We start from the raw sequence: 20,085 nt of genomic DNA, 5'->3' as shown, positions 1-20,085 counted from the left end.
AGGAACACTATGTTGTGCTTATTCGTGTTCGTTAACAAAAACGATCGAAGGCTAAAACTGCGATAACGCAGTCAACATATATAAAGTCGCGGACACTAGAAAAAAAGGAAAAACTTAGCAACCTGAAAGTTCTGGACATCGTAAAAAAAAAAAATAAATAAAAAATAAAATTCATTATGGAAGGTAACGGTAAAAAAACGTTTGAGGAGATAAGAGAATGAGTGACGAATGCACAATACGGGGTCCATTCGGTTCTTCGTCTTCATAGTCATCGTTCGAGCGAAGCTTGGTGTTTTCTTTACAATTGTGCAGTCTTGGGAAGGCATGCAACTTTTGTTCAAGTTCATAAAGGCAAAACTGAATTAGAATATGGCGATTTTAAAAGATGCTCTACATTTCCGTTTGCTTTTCAAAGTGCAAATTTCGCTTTTGATTTCATGCGCTCATAACTGGCATTTCAAAAATGACACTTTAACACTCGTGAAAAGTGAATTTGGCGGCTTTTGCATGATGCAAAGTTATTAAAATCGCGCGAGGCATCAGTTATAAGGTGTTCACAACCGAAGTTATTGCAGATCAATTCCATCTCTCGTTTTTTCATTTTCAGAAAAGTTCATTTTTCTCCGCTTTATAACATCATAACCATTAGGCTTAGCTGCTTTAGCCTTAGCGAGGTCCTTGACATTAGAAAAGCACCAGTTGGAATTTTATTTTTGCTAAAAATAAAGGCTAACAAATGCAACAGAAATATCTATCTTGCAAGGAACTCGTTCATAATTGAAAAACAAATACAAAGTCAGCTACTTAGTTAGTTAGTTAGTTAGTTAGTTAGTTAGTTAGTTAGTTAGTTAGTTAGTTAGTTAGTTAGTTAGTTAGTTAGTTAGTTAGTTAGTTAGTTAGTTAGTTAGTTAGTTAGTTAGTTAGTTAGTTAGTTAGTTAGTCTCTCAGTGAGTTAGTTGGTTAGTTAGTTAGTTAGTTAGTTAGTTAGTTAGTTAGTTAGTTAGTTAGTTAGTTAGTTAGTTAGTTAGTTAGTTAGTTAGTTAGTTAGTTAGTTAGTTAGTTAGTTAGTTAGTTAGTTAGTTAGTTAGTTAGTTAGTTAGTCAGTTAGTTAGTTAGTTAGTTAGTTAGTTAGTTAGTTAGTTAGTTAGTCTCTCAGTGAGTTAGTTGGTTAGTTAGTTAGTTAGTTAGTTAGTTAGTTAGTTAGTTAGTTAGTTAGTTAGTTAGTTAGTTAGTCTCTCAGTGAGTTAGTTGGTTAGTTAGTTAGTTAGTTAGTTAGTTAGTTAGTTAGTTAGTTAGTTAGTTAGTTAGTTAGTCTCTCAGTGAGTTAGTTGGTTAGTTAGTTAGTTAGTTAGTTAGTTAGTTAGTTAGTTAGTTAGTTAGTTAGTTAGTTAGTTAGTTAGTTAGTTAGTTAGTTAGTTGGTTAGTTAGTTAGTTAGTTAGTCAATCAGTTAGTTAGTTAGTTAGTTAGTTAGTCAGTCAGTTAGTTAGTTAGTCAGTCAGTCAGTTAGTTGGTTAGTCAGTCAGTTAGTTAGTCATTCAGTTAGTTAGTTTGTATCTTAGTTAGTTTGTTAGGTACTAAGTTAGGCAGATACGTGAAAAATGACGATAGATGACGATAAATGAGGACAATAATTAAAATGTAGCTACTTTGTAAAATCTTATTACTTTAACTAAAGTTTTAGTACTTTGTTAAAATAGCATGAGAACTAACGCTACCCCACAAGCTTTTTAAAGTTCTTTTTTAAGGTTTCAGCAACCCATCCGACGTTGCGAGAAACACCTGATAGTTACTGTGAAAAAAGGTATTGGCCAACAACTCGACTGTCGCGTTTTATTCTTTCCGGGGTTTTAGGGACGGGTCATTTAGAAAACAAAATGTAAAAGAACTAGAGCGTCGTAACTTTGTTATATGTTGAGTTTTGTGCCCGTCGCAAGTTTGACGTGTTTTAATTGAAGGAATGTTTAGTTCTAGCTTTACGTTTTTTTCCTTTAATGTAAAATAAAGGGTTGTCTGCGCATGCTGTGATTTTTGTTTCGACTTTGTCAAGTGTTATGACTTTGATCATTTGCTTTATTTCGAAGTGTCTCAAGAGTGTGTCAGCTTGGAGTATGTATGAGTTTTCGACAGCGGACGTCTTTGTCTTTACCCCTCTTGTTTGTTAGACATGACGTGCAATGACCCGTTCACTTCTTTTCGTTGACGTTTTTTTTCGCATTTCAAAAAACTACTGACCAAGAGAACGTGCGCAGAAGAAAAATGACAAGGTAAAACCAACAACAAAAAACCATGCAATTAAGGATTACACACAGACAAACACGCAAGTGTAAAAAACGGAAATTTTTTTTTTTTTTTTTTTTTTTCGTGCTGCCGCTTTTTTGTTTGTTTTTTTTTGTTTTGTTTTGTTTTTGTTGCTGCTGCTGATGCTAATGCCGTCACTGCTGCTTAACCTCGCTCTTTGTTTTTTTCTCCGCTAAATATACTTTTTTGCTGAAATCCTAAGGGAGCTAAATTCTTACGGAGGCGCTTAAATCTTCTTTGTTATTTTCCTACAGCCTATAGATGGTCGCCAATCTGGGCACGTGCGTGTTCACTTTTTATTCAAGTTACGTTGGATCCTTTCAAAACTTGGAATCTTGAACATGCACGTGACCTGTGAGGTAACCGAACTGTTTTTTCTCCCTCAGGTTATAACTTAAAACGTTTCAAAGATGGCGTGTAAACCCCACCATGTATTTTTTTGTAACGGGATGCGTGTGCTCTTTTTATCCCCTAACAGCTTTAAAAAGAGATTTTGAACCCCCCTCCCCTCCCTTCCTTACACACACACACACACACACACACACACACACACACTTCTTTATATTCTCCTTAGTGTGTTTAAGCTCATGCCGTCATGTTTTTAACAGATGTGTGGCTATGAAAATAGCCTTTATTTTTTATCTTGTGTTCAGAGTACCGTTTATTTGGCTGCTGGTTTTGGAACCTTTTCGTTCTTCTTGGGAAGCAAAACGGCTTGTATGTTTGGCAGCACACCGCCACTGGCTATAGTAACACCTGACAACAACTTGTTCAACTCTTCGTCATTGCGAACAGCTAACTGTAAGTGTCGAGGAATGATTCTAGCTTTCTTATTGTCACGAGCAGCGTTACCGGCCAACTCCAAAATTTCGGCGGAGAGATACTCCAAAACAGCAGCTAAATAGACAGGTGCGCCTGAACCGATGCGATTGGCGTAGTGTCCTTTGCGCAAAAATCGGTGAACACGACCGACTGGAAACTGAAGTCCGGCTCTGAACGATCGAGTCTTTGCCTTGGCTTTAGCTTTTCCTCCTTTTCCACGTCCTGACATTTTAATTTCTTACACTGAGAAACAACGAGAGACAACCTAGAGATATTTGTGCGCGCTTTGAAATCAACTTACAAAATTCCTTTTTCTTATCAAAAACATTTGGTCTCGAACTGCACTTTTTTTAACGAATAGAAAAACTCCGTCAAACAATGCGCAAATTAGTTAATCTTTGAAGAACCAATGAGCTTGCGAGAAACAGAAATGTTCTCGAATTGGAGACCACAACTGCGCTTTATATAGGAAGTGATTCGGTTGCTTGTAATTTCAAATTTCAATTCTCTAAAACTCGTCGACATGTCTGACGCTCCAAAGGCCGGAGGAAAACAAGCGCCCAAGGTGGCCAAAAAGGGGGAAAAACGCGCTGGTAAGAAAGGCGGCAAGATCGCTGGTACTGGAGACAAAAAGCGCAAGAGAAAGAGGCGAGAATCCTACGCCATTTACATTTACAACGTCTTGAAGCAAGTTCACCCTGATGTTGGTGTTTCTTCCAAAGCGATGAGCATCATGAATTCTTTCGTCAACGACATTTTTGAAAGAATCGCTTCAGAAGCTTCACGACTAGCCCTCCAAAACAAGAAATCAACCATCTCTTCGCGTGAAATTCAAACAGCTGTGCGCCTCTTACTTCCCGGTGAGTTGGCCAAACACGCAGTGAGCGAAGGCACCAAGGCTGTTACTAAGTACACCAGCAGTAAATAGATGGAGCGCTATCTAAACGGCTATTTTCATAGCCACACATCTTGTAAAAGCATTGTACGCATTAGAACGCCTTAAATTGTAGTAGAGAGAAAGTACTTAAAATGCAATAGCTAGGCAGCCATTGTTTGCTCGTTTTAAATTGCGACACCGCGTCTAAAGAGCGAGCGCTTTTCTAGACTTGCTTTTTTTGATGTTTAAACGTATAGCTTTTGCATCCACTTTGGATACAAAAAGTTATTACAGTAGGTAAACGCGTGAGAAAATCTTTCAACAACTACTTGAGCGCCACCTTTTTGCTTTTGATCAAAACCTTAGCCCTTATGACCCACCCATCGTTATTATTTGCTGCTACTACCACACTTTTGCTCCTTTTTTCTTTTTTCTTTTTTTTTTTTTTTTTCAAATGTATTGCGCGCATCTTTAGGAAATCAGACTTAAAGCAGCGCTTTAGATAAAAATCACCTTTCTAGCCCGATGATGGTGAGCAAAACACTTTATGTGTCAAGCGTCTACTCTAAACACTCAGTTAAACTATGCCTCGCTAAAAAACATTACTTAGAAATCAATTCAATTGCTTTTCATTTCGATTGAAACAAACTGAAACTGGTAAACTAAACCGTTTTTACACACCCCCTCTGCTTATCGCGGTGCAGCGTTCAAGTTCTAGATTGCCTATTAACGTTTAAAACAGATGTGTGGCTATAAAAATAGCCGTTTTTGATTGCTGAGGTGTTCCCCTTTTAACCACCAAAGCCGTACAATGTGCGACCTTGTCTTTTTAATGCGTAGACAACGTCCATAGCGGTGACTGTCTTTCTCTTGGCATGCTCTGTGTATGTTACAGCGTCGCGAATAACGTTTTCCAAAAAGACTTTTAGAACGCCTCGAGTCTCCTCGTAGATAAGTCCAGAGATACGCTTAACACCACCGCGACGAGCTAGACGACGTATGGCGGGCTTTGTGATTCCTTGGATGTTATCACGTAAAATCTTGCGATGACGCTTTGCGCCTCCTTTTCCAAGTCCTTTTCCTCCTTTACCGCGACCAGACATGATTAAAATTGTTTGAAGTTCAATTACTGTCTTTTTGCGTTTCTTTTTGTTTTTATTATGCGCTGGAAGCGCGACTTTTACCCTACATAGATGGAAACATCTTCGTCAAACAACCAATCGCAACGGTCCTTCGTCAAAAAGCCATCTGAACCAAAAAAACAAAAAAAAAAAAAACCAAAACAAACTGCCTTGTTTTTAACGCGCGTTTTCGCATTTAACGCTTTTATCCGTTCGCAAACAGAGCAGAAAAGTTTCTTTTCGGAATTCCACTACGTCGACCTGTCTTTGAAGTGTTTAAAAAAGCAGAAATTGTAGAGGCGAGACAAACGCGCTCTCTTTTCCCGTAGCCAAAAAACACGCCTACGTGGCCTTAATGCCTTATTTTGCATTTGTACTTGAACCAATCAAAGAGCACTTTCTTAGCACCAATCAGAATGCAGCTTTAAGTCGCGGCAAAGTCTAAAAATGTCAACAAAACGCGTTAAATTGAAAAACTTCAAAAGTTCAACTTAAACTGATAAGTGTAAGCGTAACTTACAATGGCCCGCACAAAACAAACAGCTAGAAAATCTACCGGCGGTAAAGCACCGAGAAAGCAGCTGGCAACAAAAGCAGCAAGAAAGAGTGCCCCGGCTACCGGCGGAGTAAAGAAACCCCACAGATACCGACCCGGTACCGTAGCTTTGAGAGAGATCCGAAGATACCAAAAATCGACAGAGCTCCTAATCAGAAAACTACCCTTCCAGCGATTGGTTCGCGAAATAGCTCAAGATTTCAAGACTGACTTGCGTTTCCAAAGCACCGCCGTCATGGCCTTACAAGAAGCTTCAGAAGCCTACTTAGTGGGTCTCTTCGAAGATACCAACTTGTGCGCCATCCATGCAAAGCGTGTCACTATTATGCCAAAAGACATTCAGTTGGCGAGAAGAATCAGAGGAGAGCGAGCTTAAAAAATGGTGCTTCTAAACAAAACGGCTATTTTCATAGCCACAAATCTGTTAAAAACGTTGTCGGCTTAGTGCCTTAAAACAAAACAAAACAAAAAAAAAAAACAACAAACAAACAAACACAAAGTAAACAAGTTCTACGCCTGGAACTTTGTTTTTAGAAAGATGTGTGGCTATGAAAATAGCCGTTTGACAAAAAGCGGGGTAGGTTAGGTTATTTCTTTTCCACTTTTGCGATGGTTTTCTTGGCTGCAGCTTTCTTCTTAGGTGTCGCTTTCACTTTCTTTACTGCGGGCTTTTTAGCAACCGGTTTCTGGGCGCTCTTTTTTGCGGGAGTCACTTTTTTCTTAGGAGTAGCTTTTTTCACTTTCTCTTTTTGTGCGACTTTTTTCACTGACGCAGCTTTCTTTTTTGGCGTGCTCTTCTTTTCAGCAGGCTTCTTTACTTCTTTGGCTTCTTTTTTGTGCTTCTTGGCGACTGCAGCAGGCTTCTTTAACGGTTTGGGCTTAGCTGCAATTCTAAAAGAACCCGACGCGCCAGTTCCTTTCACTTGTACGAGCTCGCCAGCAACCACCATGCGCTTTAAATTAATCTTGACTTGCGAATCGACGTTTTCACCCACCTTGTTGTTGGCCTTGACGTGCTTGGCGATAGCTTGTCTTGACGACCCTTTGCGTTCTTTAAGCGAATTAATAGCATCGACAATCATCGCCTTGTAGGGAGCATGATCAGCAGGCTTTTTAGGCGCAGACTTCTTTGTGGCCTTTTTCGGAGATGCAGCTTCAGTCATTTTTTTTTTGTCGTGTTTCAGAGAAACGTTGCGTTCGTTTTTATAAAACTTCTAGATGTTTAGATGTTTTTATTTTTCAAGCGGAGTTTTATGCGGACTGTCGAGGAGACTTTTTTTTTTTTTTTTTTGCTCCACCGTCAGACTGCAAAGTGTGTTTTCGTGTTGACAGGCAAACCTCCACAGCTCGCGTCTCTCGCTCTCTTAAAGCTTCATTAGTTTTGAAATCTTCTAAAGAATAGTGACGCTTTGTAAATTGCGGCGTTTCGGTGCCACAGCATGTTAGAAGCGAAAGGTATCGCATCAAAACATCGAAAAAATAGTCTTTAAAAGCAATCGAGTGCGCGCATGGCCAAATAACATCAGCGCTACTTACTCTGGACAAAGCAGCTTAATTTCATCAAGAAACTGAACCATATGGCTTCCCAAAAAAGCTTATGCCAATCTCTTCTAAGCATTTGGTACCATACAAACTCAATAGAGGCGAAGGGCACAAACACGCGCGATTGCTGGAATATTTAATGCGTTAGCAACGCGTACTAACGACGATTTTTAGTTCAGACCAATTCTTTTTCTAAACACAGAGACACAACAAAGAACATTCCATGAAAAAGGAACACTATGTTGTGCTTATTCGTGTTCGTTAACAAAAACGATCGAAGGCTAAAACTGCGATAACGCAGTCAACATATATAAAGTCGCGGACACTAGAAAAAAAGGAAAAACTTAGCAACCTGAAAGTTCTGGACATCGTAAAAAAAAAAAATAAATAAAAAATAAAATTCATTATGGAAGGTAACGGTAAAAAAACGTTTGAGGAGATAAGAGAATGAGTGACGAATGCACAATACGGGGTCCATTCGGTTCTTCGTCTTCATAGTCATCGTTCGAGCGAAGCTTGGTGTTTTCTTTACAATTGTGCAGTCTTGGGAAGGCATGCAACTTTTGTTCAAGTTCATAAAGGCAAAACTGAATTAGAATATGGCGATTTTAAAAGATGCTCTACATTTCCGTTTGCTTTTCAAAGTGCAAATTTCGCTTTTGATTTCATGCGCTCATAACTGGCATTTCAAAAATGACACTTTAACACTCGTGAAAAGTGAATTTGGCGGCTTTTGCATGATGCAAAGTTATTAAAATCGCGCGAGGCATCAGTTATAAGGTGTTCACAACCGAAGTTATTGCAGATCAATTCCATCTCTCGTTTTTTCATTTTCAGAAAAGTTCATTTTTCTCCGCTTTATAACATCATAACCATTAGGCTTAGCTGCTTTAGCCTTAGCGAGGTCCTTGACATTAGAAAAGCACCAGTTGGAATTTTATTTTTGCTAAAAATAAAGGCTAACAAATGCAACAGAAATATCTATCTTGCAAGGAACTCGTTCATAATTGAAAAACAAATACAAAGTCAGCTACTTAGTTAGTTAGTTAGTTAGTTAGTTAGTTAGTTAGTTAGTTAGTTAGTTAGTTAGTTAGTTAGTTAGTTAGTTAGTTAGTCTCTCAGTGAGTTAGTTGGTTAGTTAGTTAGTTAGTTAGTTAGTTAGTTAGTTAGTTAGTTAGTTAGTTAGTTAGTTAGTTAGTTAGTCTCTCAGTGAGTTAGTTGGTTAGTTAGTTAGTTAGTTAGTTAGTTAGTTAGTTAGTTAGTTAGTTAGTTAGTTAGTTAGTTAGTCTCTCAGTGAGTTAGTTGGTTAGTTAGTTAGTTAGTTAGTTAGTTAGTTAGTTAGTTAGTTAGTTAGTTAGTTAGTTAGTTAGTTAGTCTCTCAGTGAGTTAGTTGGTTAGTTAGTTAGTTAGTTAGTTAGTTAGTTAGTTAGTTAGTTAGTTAGTTAGTTAGTTAGTTAGTTAGTTAGTTAGTTAGTTAGTTAGTTAGTTAGTTAGTTAGTTAGTTAGTTAGTTAGTTAGTTAGTCTCTCAGTGAGTTAGTTGGTTAGTTAGTTAGTTAGTTAGTTAGTTAGTTAGTTAGTTAGTTAGTTAGTTAGTTAGTTAGTTAGTCTCTCAGTGAGTTAGTTGGTTAGTTAGTTAGTTAGTTAGTTAGTTAGTTAGTTAGTTAGTTAGTTAGTTAGTTAGTTAGTTAGTTAGTTAGTCTCTCAGTGAGTTAGTTGGTTAGTTAGTTAGTTAGTTAGTTAGTTAGTTAGTTAGTTAGTTAGTTAGTTAGTTAGTTAGTTAGTTAGTTAGTTAGTTAGTTAGTTAGTTAGTTAGTTAGTTAGTTAGTTAGTTAGTTAGTTAGTTAGTTAGTTAGTTAGTTAGTTAGTCAGTTAGTTAGTTAGTTAGTTAGTTAGTTAGTTAGTTAGTTAGTTAGTCTCTCAGTGAGTTAGTTGGTTAGTTAGTTAGTTAGTTAGTTAGTTAGTTAGTTAGTTAGTTAGTTAGTTAGTTAGTTAGTTAGTTAGTTAGTCTCTCAGTGAGTTAGTTGGTTAGTTAGTTAGTTAGTTAGTTAGTTAGTTAGTTAGTTAGTTAGTTAGTTAGTTAGTTAGTTAGTCTCTCAGTGAGTTAGTTGGTTAGTTAGTTAGTTAGTTAGTTAGTTAGTTAGTTAGTTAGTTAGTTAGTTAGTTAGTTAGTTAGTCTCTCAGTGAGTTAGTTGGTTAGTTAGTTAGTTAGTTAGTTAGTTAGTTAGTTAGTTAGTTAGTTAGTTAGTTAGTTAGTTAGTCTCTCAGTGAGTTAGTTGGTTAGTTAGTTAGTTAGTTAGTTAGTTAGTTAGTTAGTTAGTTAGTTAGTTAGTTAGTTAGTTAGTTAGTCTCTCAGTGAGTTAGTTGGTTAGTTAGTTAGTTAGTTAGTTAGTTAGTTAGTTAGTTAGTTAGTTAGTTAGTTAGTTAGTTAGTTAGTCTCTCAGTGAGTTAGTTGGTTAGTTAGTTAGTTAGTTAGTTAGTTAGTTAGTTAGTTAGTTAGTTAGTTAGTTAGTTAGTTAGTCTCTCAGTGAGTTAGTTGGTTAGTTAGTTAGTTAGTTAGTTAGTTAGTTAGTTAGTTAGTTAGTTAGTTAGTTAGTTAGTTAGTTAGTTAGTTAGTTAGTTAGTTAGTTGGTTAGTTAGTTAGTTAGTTAGTCAATCAGTTAGTTAGTTAGTTAGTTAGTTAGTCAGTCAGTTAGTTAGTTAGTCAGTCAGTCAGTTAGTTGGTTAGTCAGTCAGTTAGTTAGTCATTCAGTTAGTTAGTTTGTATCTTAGTTAGTTTGTTAGGTACTAAGTTAGGCAGATACGTGAAAAATGACGATAGATGACGATAAATGAGGACAATAATTAAAATGTAGCTACTTTGTAAAATCTTATTACTTTAACTAAAGTTTTAGTACTTTGTTAAAATAGCATGAGAACTAACGCTACCCCACAAGCTTTTTAAAGTTCTTTTTTAAGGTTTCAGCAACCCATCCGACGTTGCGAGAAACACCTGATAGTTACTGTGAAAAAAGGTATTGGCCAACAACTCGACTGTCGCGTTTTATTCTTTCCGGGGTTTTAGGGACGGGTCATTTAGAAAACAAAATGTAAAAGAACTAGAGCGTCGTAACTTTGTTATATGTTGAGTTTTGTGCCCGTCGCAAGTTTGACGTGTTTTAATTGAAGGAATGTTTAGTTCTAGCTTTACGTTTTTTTCCTTTAATGTAAAATAAAGGGTTGTCTGCGCATGCTGTGATTTTTGTTTCGACTTTGTCAAGTGTTATGACTTTGATCATTTGCTTTATTTCGAAGTGTCTCAAGAGTGTGTCAGCTTGGAGTATGTATGAGTTTTCGACAGCGGACGTCTTTGTCTTTACCCCTCTTGTTTGTTAGACATGACGTGCAATGACCCGTTCACTTCTTTTCGTTGACGTTTTTTTTCGCATTTCAAAAAACTACTGACCAAGAGAACGTGCGCAGAAGAAAAATGACAAGGTAAAACCAACAACAAAAAACCATGCAATTAAGGATTACACACAGACAAACACGCAAGTGTAAAAAACGGAAATTTTTTTTTTTTTTTTTTTTTTTCGTGCTGCCGCTTTTTTGTTTGTTTTTTTTTGTTTTGTTTTGTTTTTGTTGCTGCTGCTGATGCTAATGCCGTCACTGCTGCTTAACCTCGCTCTTTGTTTTTTTCTCCGCTAAATATACTTTTTTGCTGAAATCCTAAGGGAGCTAAATTCTTACGGAGGCGCTTAAATCTTCTTTGTTATTTTCCTACAGCCTATAGATGGTCGCCAATCTGGGCACGTGCGTGTTCACTTTTTATTCAAGTTACGTTGGATCCTTTCAAAACTTGGAATCTTGAACATGCACGTGACCTGTGAGGTAACCGAACTGTTTTTTCTCCCTCAGGTTATAACTTAAAACGTTTCAAAGATGGCGTGTAAACCCCACCATGTATTTTTTTGTAACGGGATGCGTGTGCTCTTTTTATCCCCTAACAGCTTTAAAAAGAGATTTTGAACCCCCCTCCCCTCCCTTCCTTACACACACACACACACACACACACACACACACACTTCTTTATATTCTCCTTAGTGTGTTTAAGCTCATGCCGTCATGTTTTTAACAGATGTGTGGCTATGAAAATAGCCTTTATTTTTTATCTTGTGTTCAGAGTACCGTTTATTTGGCTGCTGGTTTTGGAACCTTTTCGTTCTTCTTGGGAAGCAAAACGGCTTGTATGTTTGGCAGCACACCGCCACTGGCTATAGTAACACCTGACAACAACTTGTTCAACTCTTCGTCATTGCGAACAGCTAACTGTAAGTGTCGAGGAATGATTCTAGCTTTCTTATTGTCACGAGCAGCGTTACCGGCCAACTCCAAAATTTCGGCGGAGAGATACTCCAAAACAGCAGCTAAATAGACAGGTGCGCCTGAACCGATGCGATTGGCGTAGTGTCCTTTGCGCAAAAATCGGTGAACACGACCGACTGGAAACTGAAGTCCGGCTCTGAACGATCGAGTCTTTGCCTTGGCTTTAGCTTTTCCTCCTTTTCCACGTCCTGACATTTTAATTTCTTACACTGAGAAACAACGAGAGACAACCTAGAGATATTTGTGCGCGCTTTGAAATCAACTTACAAAATTCCTTTTTCTTATCAAAAACATTTGGTCTCGAACTGCACTTTTTTTAACGAATAGAAAAACTCCGTCAAACAATGCGCAAATTAGTTAATCTTTGAAGAACCAATGAGCTTGCGAGAAACAGAAATGTTCTCGAATTGGAGACCACAACTGCGCTTTATATAGGAAGTGATTCGGTTGCTTGTAATTTCAAATTTCAATTCTCTAAAACTCGTCGACATGTCTGACGCTCCAAAGGCCGGAGGAAAACAAGCGCCCAAGGTGGCCAAAAAGGGGGAAAAACGCGCTGGTAAGAAAGGCGGCAAGATCGCTGGTACTGGAGACAAAAAGCGCAAGAGAAAGAGGCGAGAATCCTACGCCATTTACATTTACAACGTCTTGAAGCAAGTTCACCCTGATGTTGGTGTTTCTTCCAAAGCGATGAGCATCATGAATTCTTTCGTCAACGACATTTTTGAAAGAATCGCTTCAGAAGCTTCACGACTAGCCCTCCAAAACAAGAAATCAACCATCTCTTCGCGTGAAATTCAAACAGCTGTGCGCCTCTTACTTCCCGGTGAGTTGGCCAAACACGCAGTGAGCGAAGGCACCAAGGCTGTTACTAAGTACACCAGCAGTAAATAGATGGAGCGCTATCTAAACGGCTATTTTCATAGCCACACATCTTGTAAAAGCATTGTACGCATTAGAACGCCTTAAATTGTAGTAGAGAGAAAGTACTTAAAATGCAATAGCTAGGCAGCCATTGTTTGCTCGTTTTAAATTGCGACACCGCGTCTAAAGAGCGAGCGCTTTTCTAGACTTGCTTTTTTTGATGTTTAAACGTATAGCTTTTGCATCCACTTTGGATACAAAAAGTTATTACAGTAGGTAAACGCGTGAGAAAATCTTTCAACAACTACTTGAGCGCCACCTTTTTGCTTTTGATCAAAACCTTAGCCCTTATGACCCACCCATCGTTATTATTTGCTGCTACTACCACACTTTTGCTCCTTTTTTCTTTTTTCTTTTTTTTTTTTTTTTTCAAATGTATTGCGCGCATCTTTAGGAAATCAGACTTAAAGCAGCGCTTTAGATAAAAATCACCTTTCTAGCCCGATGATGGTGAGCAAAACACTTTATGTGTCAAGCGTCTACTCTAAACACTCAGTTAAACTATGCCTCGCTAAAAAACATTACTTAGAAATCAATTCAATTGCTTTTCATTTCGATTGAAACAAACTGAAACTGGTAAACTAAACCGTTTTTACACACCCCCTCTGCTTATCGCGGTGCAGCGTTCAAGTTCTAGATTGCCTATTAACGTTTAAAACAGATGTGTGGCTATAAAAATAGCCGTTTTTGATTGCTGAGGTGTTCCCCTTTTAACCACCAAAGCCGTACAATGTGCGACCTTGTCTTTTTAATGCGTAGACAACGTCCATAGCGGTGACTGTCTTTCTCTTGGCATGCTCTGTGTATGTTACAGCGTCGCGAATAACGTTTTCCAAAAAGACTTTTAGAACGCCTCGAGTCTCCTCGTAGATAAGTCCAGAGATACGCTTAACACCACCGCGACGAGCTAGACGACGTATGGCGGGCTTTGTGATTCCTTGGATGTTATCACGTAAAATCTTGCGATGACGCTTTGCGCCTCCTTTTCCAAGTCCTTTTCCTCCTTTACCGCGACCAGACATGATTAAAATTGTTTGAAGTTCAATTACTGTCTTTTTGCGTTTCTTTTTGTTTTTATTATGCGCTGGAAGCGCGACTTTTACCCTACATAGATGGAAACATCTTCGTCAAACAACCAATCGCAACGGTCCTTCGTCAAAAAGCCATCTGAACCAAAAAAACAAAAAAAAAAAAAACCAAAACAAACTGCCTTGTTTTTAACGCGCGTTTTCGCATTTAACGCTTTTATCCGTTCGCAAACAGAGCAGAAAAGTTTCTTTTCGGAATTCCACTACGTCGACCTGTCTTTGAAGTGTTTAAAAAAGCAGAAATTGTAGAGGCGAGACAAACGCGCTCTCTTTTCCCGTAGCCAAAAAACACGCCTACGTGGCCTTAATGCCTTATTTTGCATTTGTACTTGAACCAATCAAAGAGCACTTTCTTAGCACCAATCAGAATGCAGCTTTAAGTCGCGGCAAAGTCTAAAAATGTCAACAAAACGCGTTAAATTGAAAAACTTCAAAAGTTCAACTTAAACTGATAAGTGTAAGCGTAACTTACAATGGCCCGCACAAAACAAACAGCTAGAAAATCTACCGGCGGTAAAGCACCGAGAAAGCAGCTGGCAACAAAAGCAGCAAGAAAGAGTGCCCCGGCTACCGGCGGAGTAAAGAAACCCCACAGATACCGACCCGGTACCGTAGCTTTGAGAGAGATCCGAAGATACCAAAAATCGACAGAGCTCCTAATCAGAAAACTACCCTTCCAGCGATTGGTTCGCGAAATAGCTCAAGATTTCAAGACTGACTTGCGTTTCCAAAGCACCGCCGTCATGGCCTTACAAGAAGCTTCAGAAGCCTACTTAGTGGGTCTCTTCGAAGATACCAACTTGTGCGCCATCCATGCAAAGCGTGTCACTATTATGCCAAAAGACATTCAGTTGGCGAGAAGAATCAGAGGAGAGCGAGCTTAAAAAATGGTGCTTCTAAACAAAACGGCTATTTTCATAGCCACAAATCTGTTAAAAACGTTGTCGGCTTAGTGCCTTAAAACAAAACAAAACAAAAAAAAAAAACAACAAACAAACAAACACAAAGTAAACAAGTTCTACGCCTGGAACTTTGTTTTTAGAAAGATGTGTGGCTATGAAAATAGCCGTTTGACAAAAAGCGGGGTAGGTTAGGTTATTTCTTTTCCACTTTTGCGATGGTTTTCTTGGCTGCAGCTTTCTTCTTAGGTGTCGCTTTCACTTTCTTTACTGCGGGCTTTTTAGCAACCGGTTTCTGGGCGCTCTTTTTTGCGGGAGTCACTTTTTTCTTAGGAGTAGCTTTTTTCACTTTCTCTTTTTGTGCGACTTTTTTCACTGACGCAGCTTTCTTTTTTGGCGTGCTCTTCTTTTCAGCAGGCTTCTTTACTTCTTTGGCTTCTTTTTTGTGCTTCTTGGCGACTGCAGCAGGCTTCTTTAACGGTTTGGGCTTAGCTGCAATTCTAAAAGAACCCGACGCGCCAGTTCCTTTCACTTGTACGAGCTCGCCAGCAACCACCATGCGCTTTAAATTAATCTTGACTTGCGAATCGACGTTTTCACCCACCTTGTTGTTGGCCTTGACGTGCTTGGCGATAGCTTGTCTTGACGACCCTTTGCGTTCTTTAAGCGAATTAATAGCATCGACAATCATCGCCTTGTAGGGAGCATGATCAGCAGGCTTTTTAGGCGCAGACTTCTTTGTGGCCTTTTTCGGAGATGCAGCTTCAGTCATTTTTTTTTTGTCGTGTTTCAGAGAAACGTTGCGTTCGTTTTTATAAAACTTCTAGATGTTTAGATGTTTTTATTTTTCAAGCGGAGTTTTATGCGGACTGTCGAGGAGACTTTTTTTTTTTTTTTTTTGCTCCACCGTCAGACTGCAAAGTGTGTTTTCGTGTTGACAGGCAAACCTCCACAGCTCGCGTCTCTCGCTCTCTTAAAGCTTCATTAGTTTTGAAATCTTCTAAAGAATAGTGACGCTTTGTAAATTGCGGCGTTTCGGTGCCACAGCATGTTAGAAGCGAAAGGTATCGCATCAAAACATCGAAAAAATAGTCTTTAAAAGCAATCGAGTGCGCGCATGGCCAAATAACATCAGCGCTACTTACTCTGGACAAAGCAGCTTAATTTCATCAAGAAACTGAACCATATGGCTTCCCAAAAAAGCTTATGCCAATCTCTTCTAAGCATTTGGTACCATACAAACTCAATAGAGGCGAAGGGCACAAACACGCGCGATTGCTGGAATATTTAATGCGTTAGCAACGCGTACTAACGACGATTTTTAGTTCAGACCAATTCTTTTTCTAAACACAGAGACACAACAAAGAACATTCCATGAAAAAGGAACACTATGTTGTGCTTATTCGTGTTCGTTAACAAAAACGATCGAAGGCTAAAACTGCGATAACGCAGTCAACATATATAAAGTCGCGGACACTAGAAAAAAAGGAAAAACTTAGCAACCTGAAAGTTCTGGACATCGTAAAAAAAAAAAATAAATAAAAAATAAAATTCATTATGGAAGGTAACGGTAAAAAAACGTTTGAGGAGATAAGAGAATGAGTGACGAATGCACAATACGGGGTCCATTCGGTTCTTCGTCTTCATAGTCATCGTTCGAGCGAAGCTTGGTGTTTTCTTTACAATTGTGCAGTCTTGGGAAGGCATGCAACTTTTGTTCAAGTTCATAAAGGCAAAACTGAATTAGAATATGGCGATTTTAAAAGATGCTCTACATTTCCGTTTGCTTTTCAAAGTGCAAATTTCGCTTTTGATTTCATGCGCTCATAACTGGCATTTCAAAAATGACACTTTAACACTCGTGAAAAGTGAATTTGGCGGCTTTTGCATGATGCAAAGTTATTAAAATCGCGCGAGGCATCAGTTATAAGGTGTTCACAACCGAAGTTATTGCAGATCAATTCCATCTCTCGTTTTTTCATTTTCAGAAAAGTTCATTTTTCTCCGCTTTATAACATCATAACCATTAGGCTTAGCTGCTTTAGCCTTAGCGAGGTCCTTGACATTAGAAAAGCACCAGTTGGAATTTTATTTTTGCTAAAAATAAAGGCTAACAAATGCAACAGAAATATCTATCTTGCAAGGAACTCGTTCATAATTGAAAAACAAATACAAAGTCAGCTACTTAGTTAGTTAGTTAGTTAGTTAGTTAGTTAGTTAGTTAGTTAGTTAGTTAGTTAGTTAGTTAGTTAGTTAGTTAGTTAGTTAGTTAGTTAGTTAGTTAGTTAGTTAGTTAGTTAGTTAGTTAGTTAGTTAGTTAGTTAGTTAGTTAGTTAGTCTCTCAGTGAGTTAGTTGGTTAGTTAGTTAGTTAGTTAGTTAGTTAGTTAGTTAGTTAGTTAGTTAGTTAGTTAGTTAGTTAGTTAGTTAGTTAGTTAGTTAGTTAGTTAGTTAGTTAGTTAGTTAGTTAGTTAGTTAGTTAGTTAGTTAGTTAGTTAGTTAGTTAGTTAGTTAGTTAGTTAGTTAGTTAGTCAGTTAGTTAGTTAGTTAGTTAGTTAGTTAGTTAGTTAGTTAGTCTCTCAGTGAGTTAGTTGGTTAGTTAGTTAGTTAGTTAGTTAGTTAGTTAGTTAGTTAGTTAGTTAGTTAGTCTCTCAGTGAGTTAGTTGGTTAGTTAGTTAGTTAGTTAGTTAGTTAGTTAGTTAGTTAGTTAGTTAGTTAGTTAGTTAGTCTCTCAGTGAGTTAGTTGGTTAGTTAGTTAGTTAGTTAGTTAGTTAGTTAGTTAGTTAGTTAGTTAGTTGGTTAGTTAGTTAGTTAGTTAGTTAGTTAGTTAGTTGGTTAGTTAGTTAGTTAGTTAGTCAATCAGTTAGTTAGTTAGTTAGTTAGTTAGTCAGTCAGTTAGTTAGTTAGTCAGTCAGTCAGTTAGTTGGTTAGTCAGTCAGTTAGTTAGTCATTCAGTTAGTTAGTTTGTATCTTAGTTAGTTTGTTAGGTACTAAGTTAGGCAGATACGTGAAAAATGACGATAGATGACGATAAATGAGGACAATAATTAAAATGTAGCTACTTTGTAAAATCTTATTACTTTAACTAAAGTTTTAGTACTTTGTTAAAATAGCATGAGAACTAACGCTACCCCACAAGCTTTTTAAAGTTCTTTTTTAAGGTTTCAGCAACCCATCCGACGTTGCGAGAAACACCTGATAGTTACTGTGAAAAAAGGTATTGGCCAACAACTCGACTGTCGCGTTTTATTCTTTCCGGGGTTTTAGGGACGGGTCATTTAGAAAACAAAATGTAAAAGAACTAGAGCGTCGTAACTTTGTTATATGTTGAGTTTTGTGCCCGTCGCAAGTTTGACGTGTTTTAATTGAAGGAATGTTTAGTTCTAGCTTTACGTTTTTTTCCTTTAATGTAAAATAAAGGGTTGTCTGCGCATGCTGTGATTTTTGTTTCGACTTTGTCAAGTGTTATGACTTTGATCATTTGCTTTATTTCGAAGTGTCTCAAGAGTGTGTCAGCTTGGAGTATGTATGAGTTTTCGACAGCGGACGTCTTTGTCTTTACCCCTCTTGTTTGTTAGACATGACGTGCAATGACCCGTTCACTTCTTTTCGTTGACGTTTTTTTTCGCATTTCAAAAAACTACTGACCAAGAGAACGTGCGCAGAAGAAAAATGACAAGGTAAAACCAACAACAAAAAACCATGCAATTAAGGATTACACACAGACAAACACGCAAGTGTAAAAAACGGAAATTTTTTTTTTTTTTTTTTTTTTTCGTGCTGCCGCTTTTTTGTTTGTTTTTTTTTGTTTTGTTTTGTTTTTGTTGCTGCTGCTGATGCTAATGCCGTCACTGCTGCTTAACCTCGCTCTTTGTTTTTTTCTCCGCTAAATATACTTTTTTGCTGAAATCCTAAGGGAGCTAAATTCTTACGGAGGCGCTTAAATCTTCTTTGTTATTTTCCTACAGCCTATAGATGGTCGCCAATCTGGGCACGTGCGTGTTCACTTTTTATTCAAGTTACGTTGGATCCTTTCAAAACTTGGAATCTTGAACATGCACGTGACCTGTGAGGTAACCGAACTGTTTTTTCTCCCTCAGGTTATAACTTAAAACGTTTCAAAGATGGCGTGTAAACCCCACCATGTATTTTTTTGTAACGGGATGCGTGTGCTCTTTTTATCCCCTAACAGCTTTAAAAAGAGATTTTGAACCCCCCTCCCCTCCCTTCCTTACACACACACACACACACACACACACACACACACACTTCTTTATATTCTCCTTAGTGTGTTTAAGCTCATGCCGTCATGTTTTTAACAGATGTGTGGCTATGAAAATAGCCTTTATTTTTTATCTTGTGTTCAGAGTACCGTTTATTTGGCTGCTGGTTTTGGAACCTTTTCGTTCTTCTTGGGAAGCAAAACGGCTTGTATGTTTGGCAGCACACCGCCACTGGCTATAGTAACACCTGACAACAACTTGTTCAACTCTTCGTCATTGCGAACAGCTAACTGTAAGTGTCGAGGAATGATTCTAGCTTTCTTATTGTCACGAGCAGCGTTACCGGCCAACTCCAAAATTTCGGCGGAGAGATACTCCAAAACAGCAGCTAAATAGACAGGTGCGCCTGAACCGATGCGATTGGCGTAGTGTCCTTTGCGCAAAAATCGGTGAACACGACCGACTGGAAACTGAAGTCCGGCTCTGAACGATCGAGTCTTTGCCTTGGCTTTAGCTTTTCCTCCTTTTCCACGTCCTGACATTTTAATTTCTTACACTGAGAAACAACGAGAGACAACCTAGAGATATTTGTGCGCGCTTTGAAATCAACTTACAAAATTCCTTTTTCTTATCAAAAACATTTGGTCTCGAACTGCACTTTTTTTAACGAATAGAAAAACTCCGTCAAACAATGCGCAAATTAGTTAATCTTTGAAGAACCAATGAGCTTGCGAGAAACAGAAATGTTCTCGAATTGGAGACCACAACTGCGCTTTATATAGGAAGTGATTCGGTTGCTTGTAATTTCAAATTTCAATTCTCTAAAACTCGTCGACATGTCTGACGCTCCAAAGGCCGGAGGAAAACAAGCGCCCAAGGTGGCCAAAAAGGGGGAAAAACGCGCTGGTAAGAAAGGCGGCAAGATCGCTGGTACTGGAGACAAAAAGCGCAAGAGAAAGAGGCGAGAATCCTACGCCATTTACATTTACAACGTCTTGAAGCAAGTTCACCCTGATGTTGGTGTTTCTTCCAAAGCGATGAGCATCATGAATTCTTTCGTCAACGACATTTTTGAAAGAATCGCTTCAGAAGCTTCACGACTAGCCCTCCAAAACAAGAAATCAACCATCTCTTCGCGTGAAATTCAAACAGCTGTGCGCCTCTTACTTCCCGGTGAGTTGGCCAAACACGCAGTGAGCGAAGGCACCAAGGCTGTTACTAAGTACACCAGCAGTAAATAGATGGAGCGCTATCTAAACGGCTATTTTCATAGCCACACATCTTGTAAAAGCATTGTACGCATTAGAACGCCTTAAATTGTAGTAGAGAGAAAGTACTTAAAATGCAATAGCTAGGCAGCCATTGTTTGCTCG

The 20,085-nt window shown here is 38.3% G+C and overlaps 5 protein-coding genes and 3 pseudogenes across 5 annotated transcripts; 5 read left to right on the top strand and 3 right to left on the bottom strand.

Annotated features, from left to right (window-relative positions):
* Positions 1-2,960: 2,960 nt before the first annotated feature.
* On the bottom strand, positions 2,961-3,350 carry LOC149887880 (histone H2A, orphon). The gene has a single exon (XM_090088948.1). It carries the CDS (start codon positions 3,348-3,350, stop codon positions 2,961-2,963), a length of 390 nt encoding a protein of 129 aa, XP_089945074.1.
* Positions 3,351-3,644: 294 nt separating this feature from the next.
* Positions 3,645-4,049, top strand: LOC149887879 (late histone H2B.L4 pseudogene; annotated as a pseudogene).
* A 1,591-nt stretch (positions 4,050-5,640) lies between these two features.
* On the top strand, positions 5,641-6,051 carry LOC149887878 (histone H3). Its single transcript, XM_090088946.1, has one exon. The coding sequence runs from the start codon at positions 5,641-5,643 to the stop codon at positions 6,049-6,051; it is 411 nt and encodes a 136-aa protein (XP_089945072.1).
* Positions 6,052-11,385: 5,334 nt separating this feature from the next.
* LOC149887877 (histone H2A, orphon) lies at positions 11,386-11,775 on the bottom strand. Its single transcript, XM_090088945.1, has one exon. The coding sequence runs from the start codon at positions 11,773-11,775 to the stop codon at positions 11,386-11,388; it is 390 nt and encodes a 129-aa protein (XP_089945071.1).
* Positions 11,776-12,069: 294 nt separating this feature from the next.
* Positions 12,070-12,474, top strand: LOC149887876 (late histone H2B.L4 pseudogene; annotated as a pseudogene).
* A 1,591-nt stretch (positions 12,475-14,065) lies between these two features.
* Positions 14,066-14,476, top strand: LOC149887875 (histone H3). The gene has a single exon (XM_090088944.1). The coding sequence runs from the start codon at positions 14,066-14,068 to the stop codon at positions 14,474-14,476; it is 411 nt and encodes a 136-aa protein (XP_089945070.1).
* Positions 14,477-18,864: 4,388 nt separating this feature from the next.
* On the bottom strand, positions 18,865-19,254 carry LOC149887874 (histone H2A, orphon). Its single transcript, XM_090088943.1, has one exon. It carries the CDS (start codon positions 19,252-19,254, stop codon positions 18,865-18,867), a length of 390 nt encoding a protein of 129 aa, XP_089945069.1.
* A 294-nt stretch (positions 19,255-19,548) lies between these two features.
* LOC149887873 (late histone H2B.L4 pseudogene) lies at positions 19,549-19,953 on the top strand (annotated as a pseudogene).
* Positions 19,954-20,085: the final 132 nt, after the last annotated feature.

The sequence above is a fragment of the Hydra viridissima genome, unplaced genomic scaffold (genome assembly GCF_058129835.1).
Source record: "Hydra viridissima isolate aposymbiotic clone 2 unplaced genomic scaffold, HvirCarnegie_v1 scaffold_5, whole genome shotgun sequence".
Taxonomy (NCBI): domain Eukaryota; kingdom Metazoa; phylum Cnidaria; class Hydrozoa; order Anthoathecata; family Hydridae; genus Hydra; species Hydra viridissima.
This window is presented reverse-complemented; position numbering and strand designations above follow the sequence as displayed.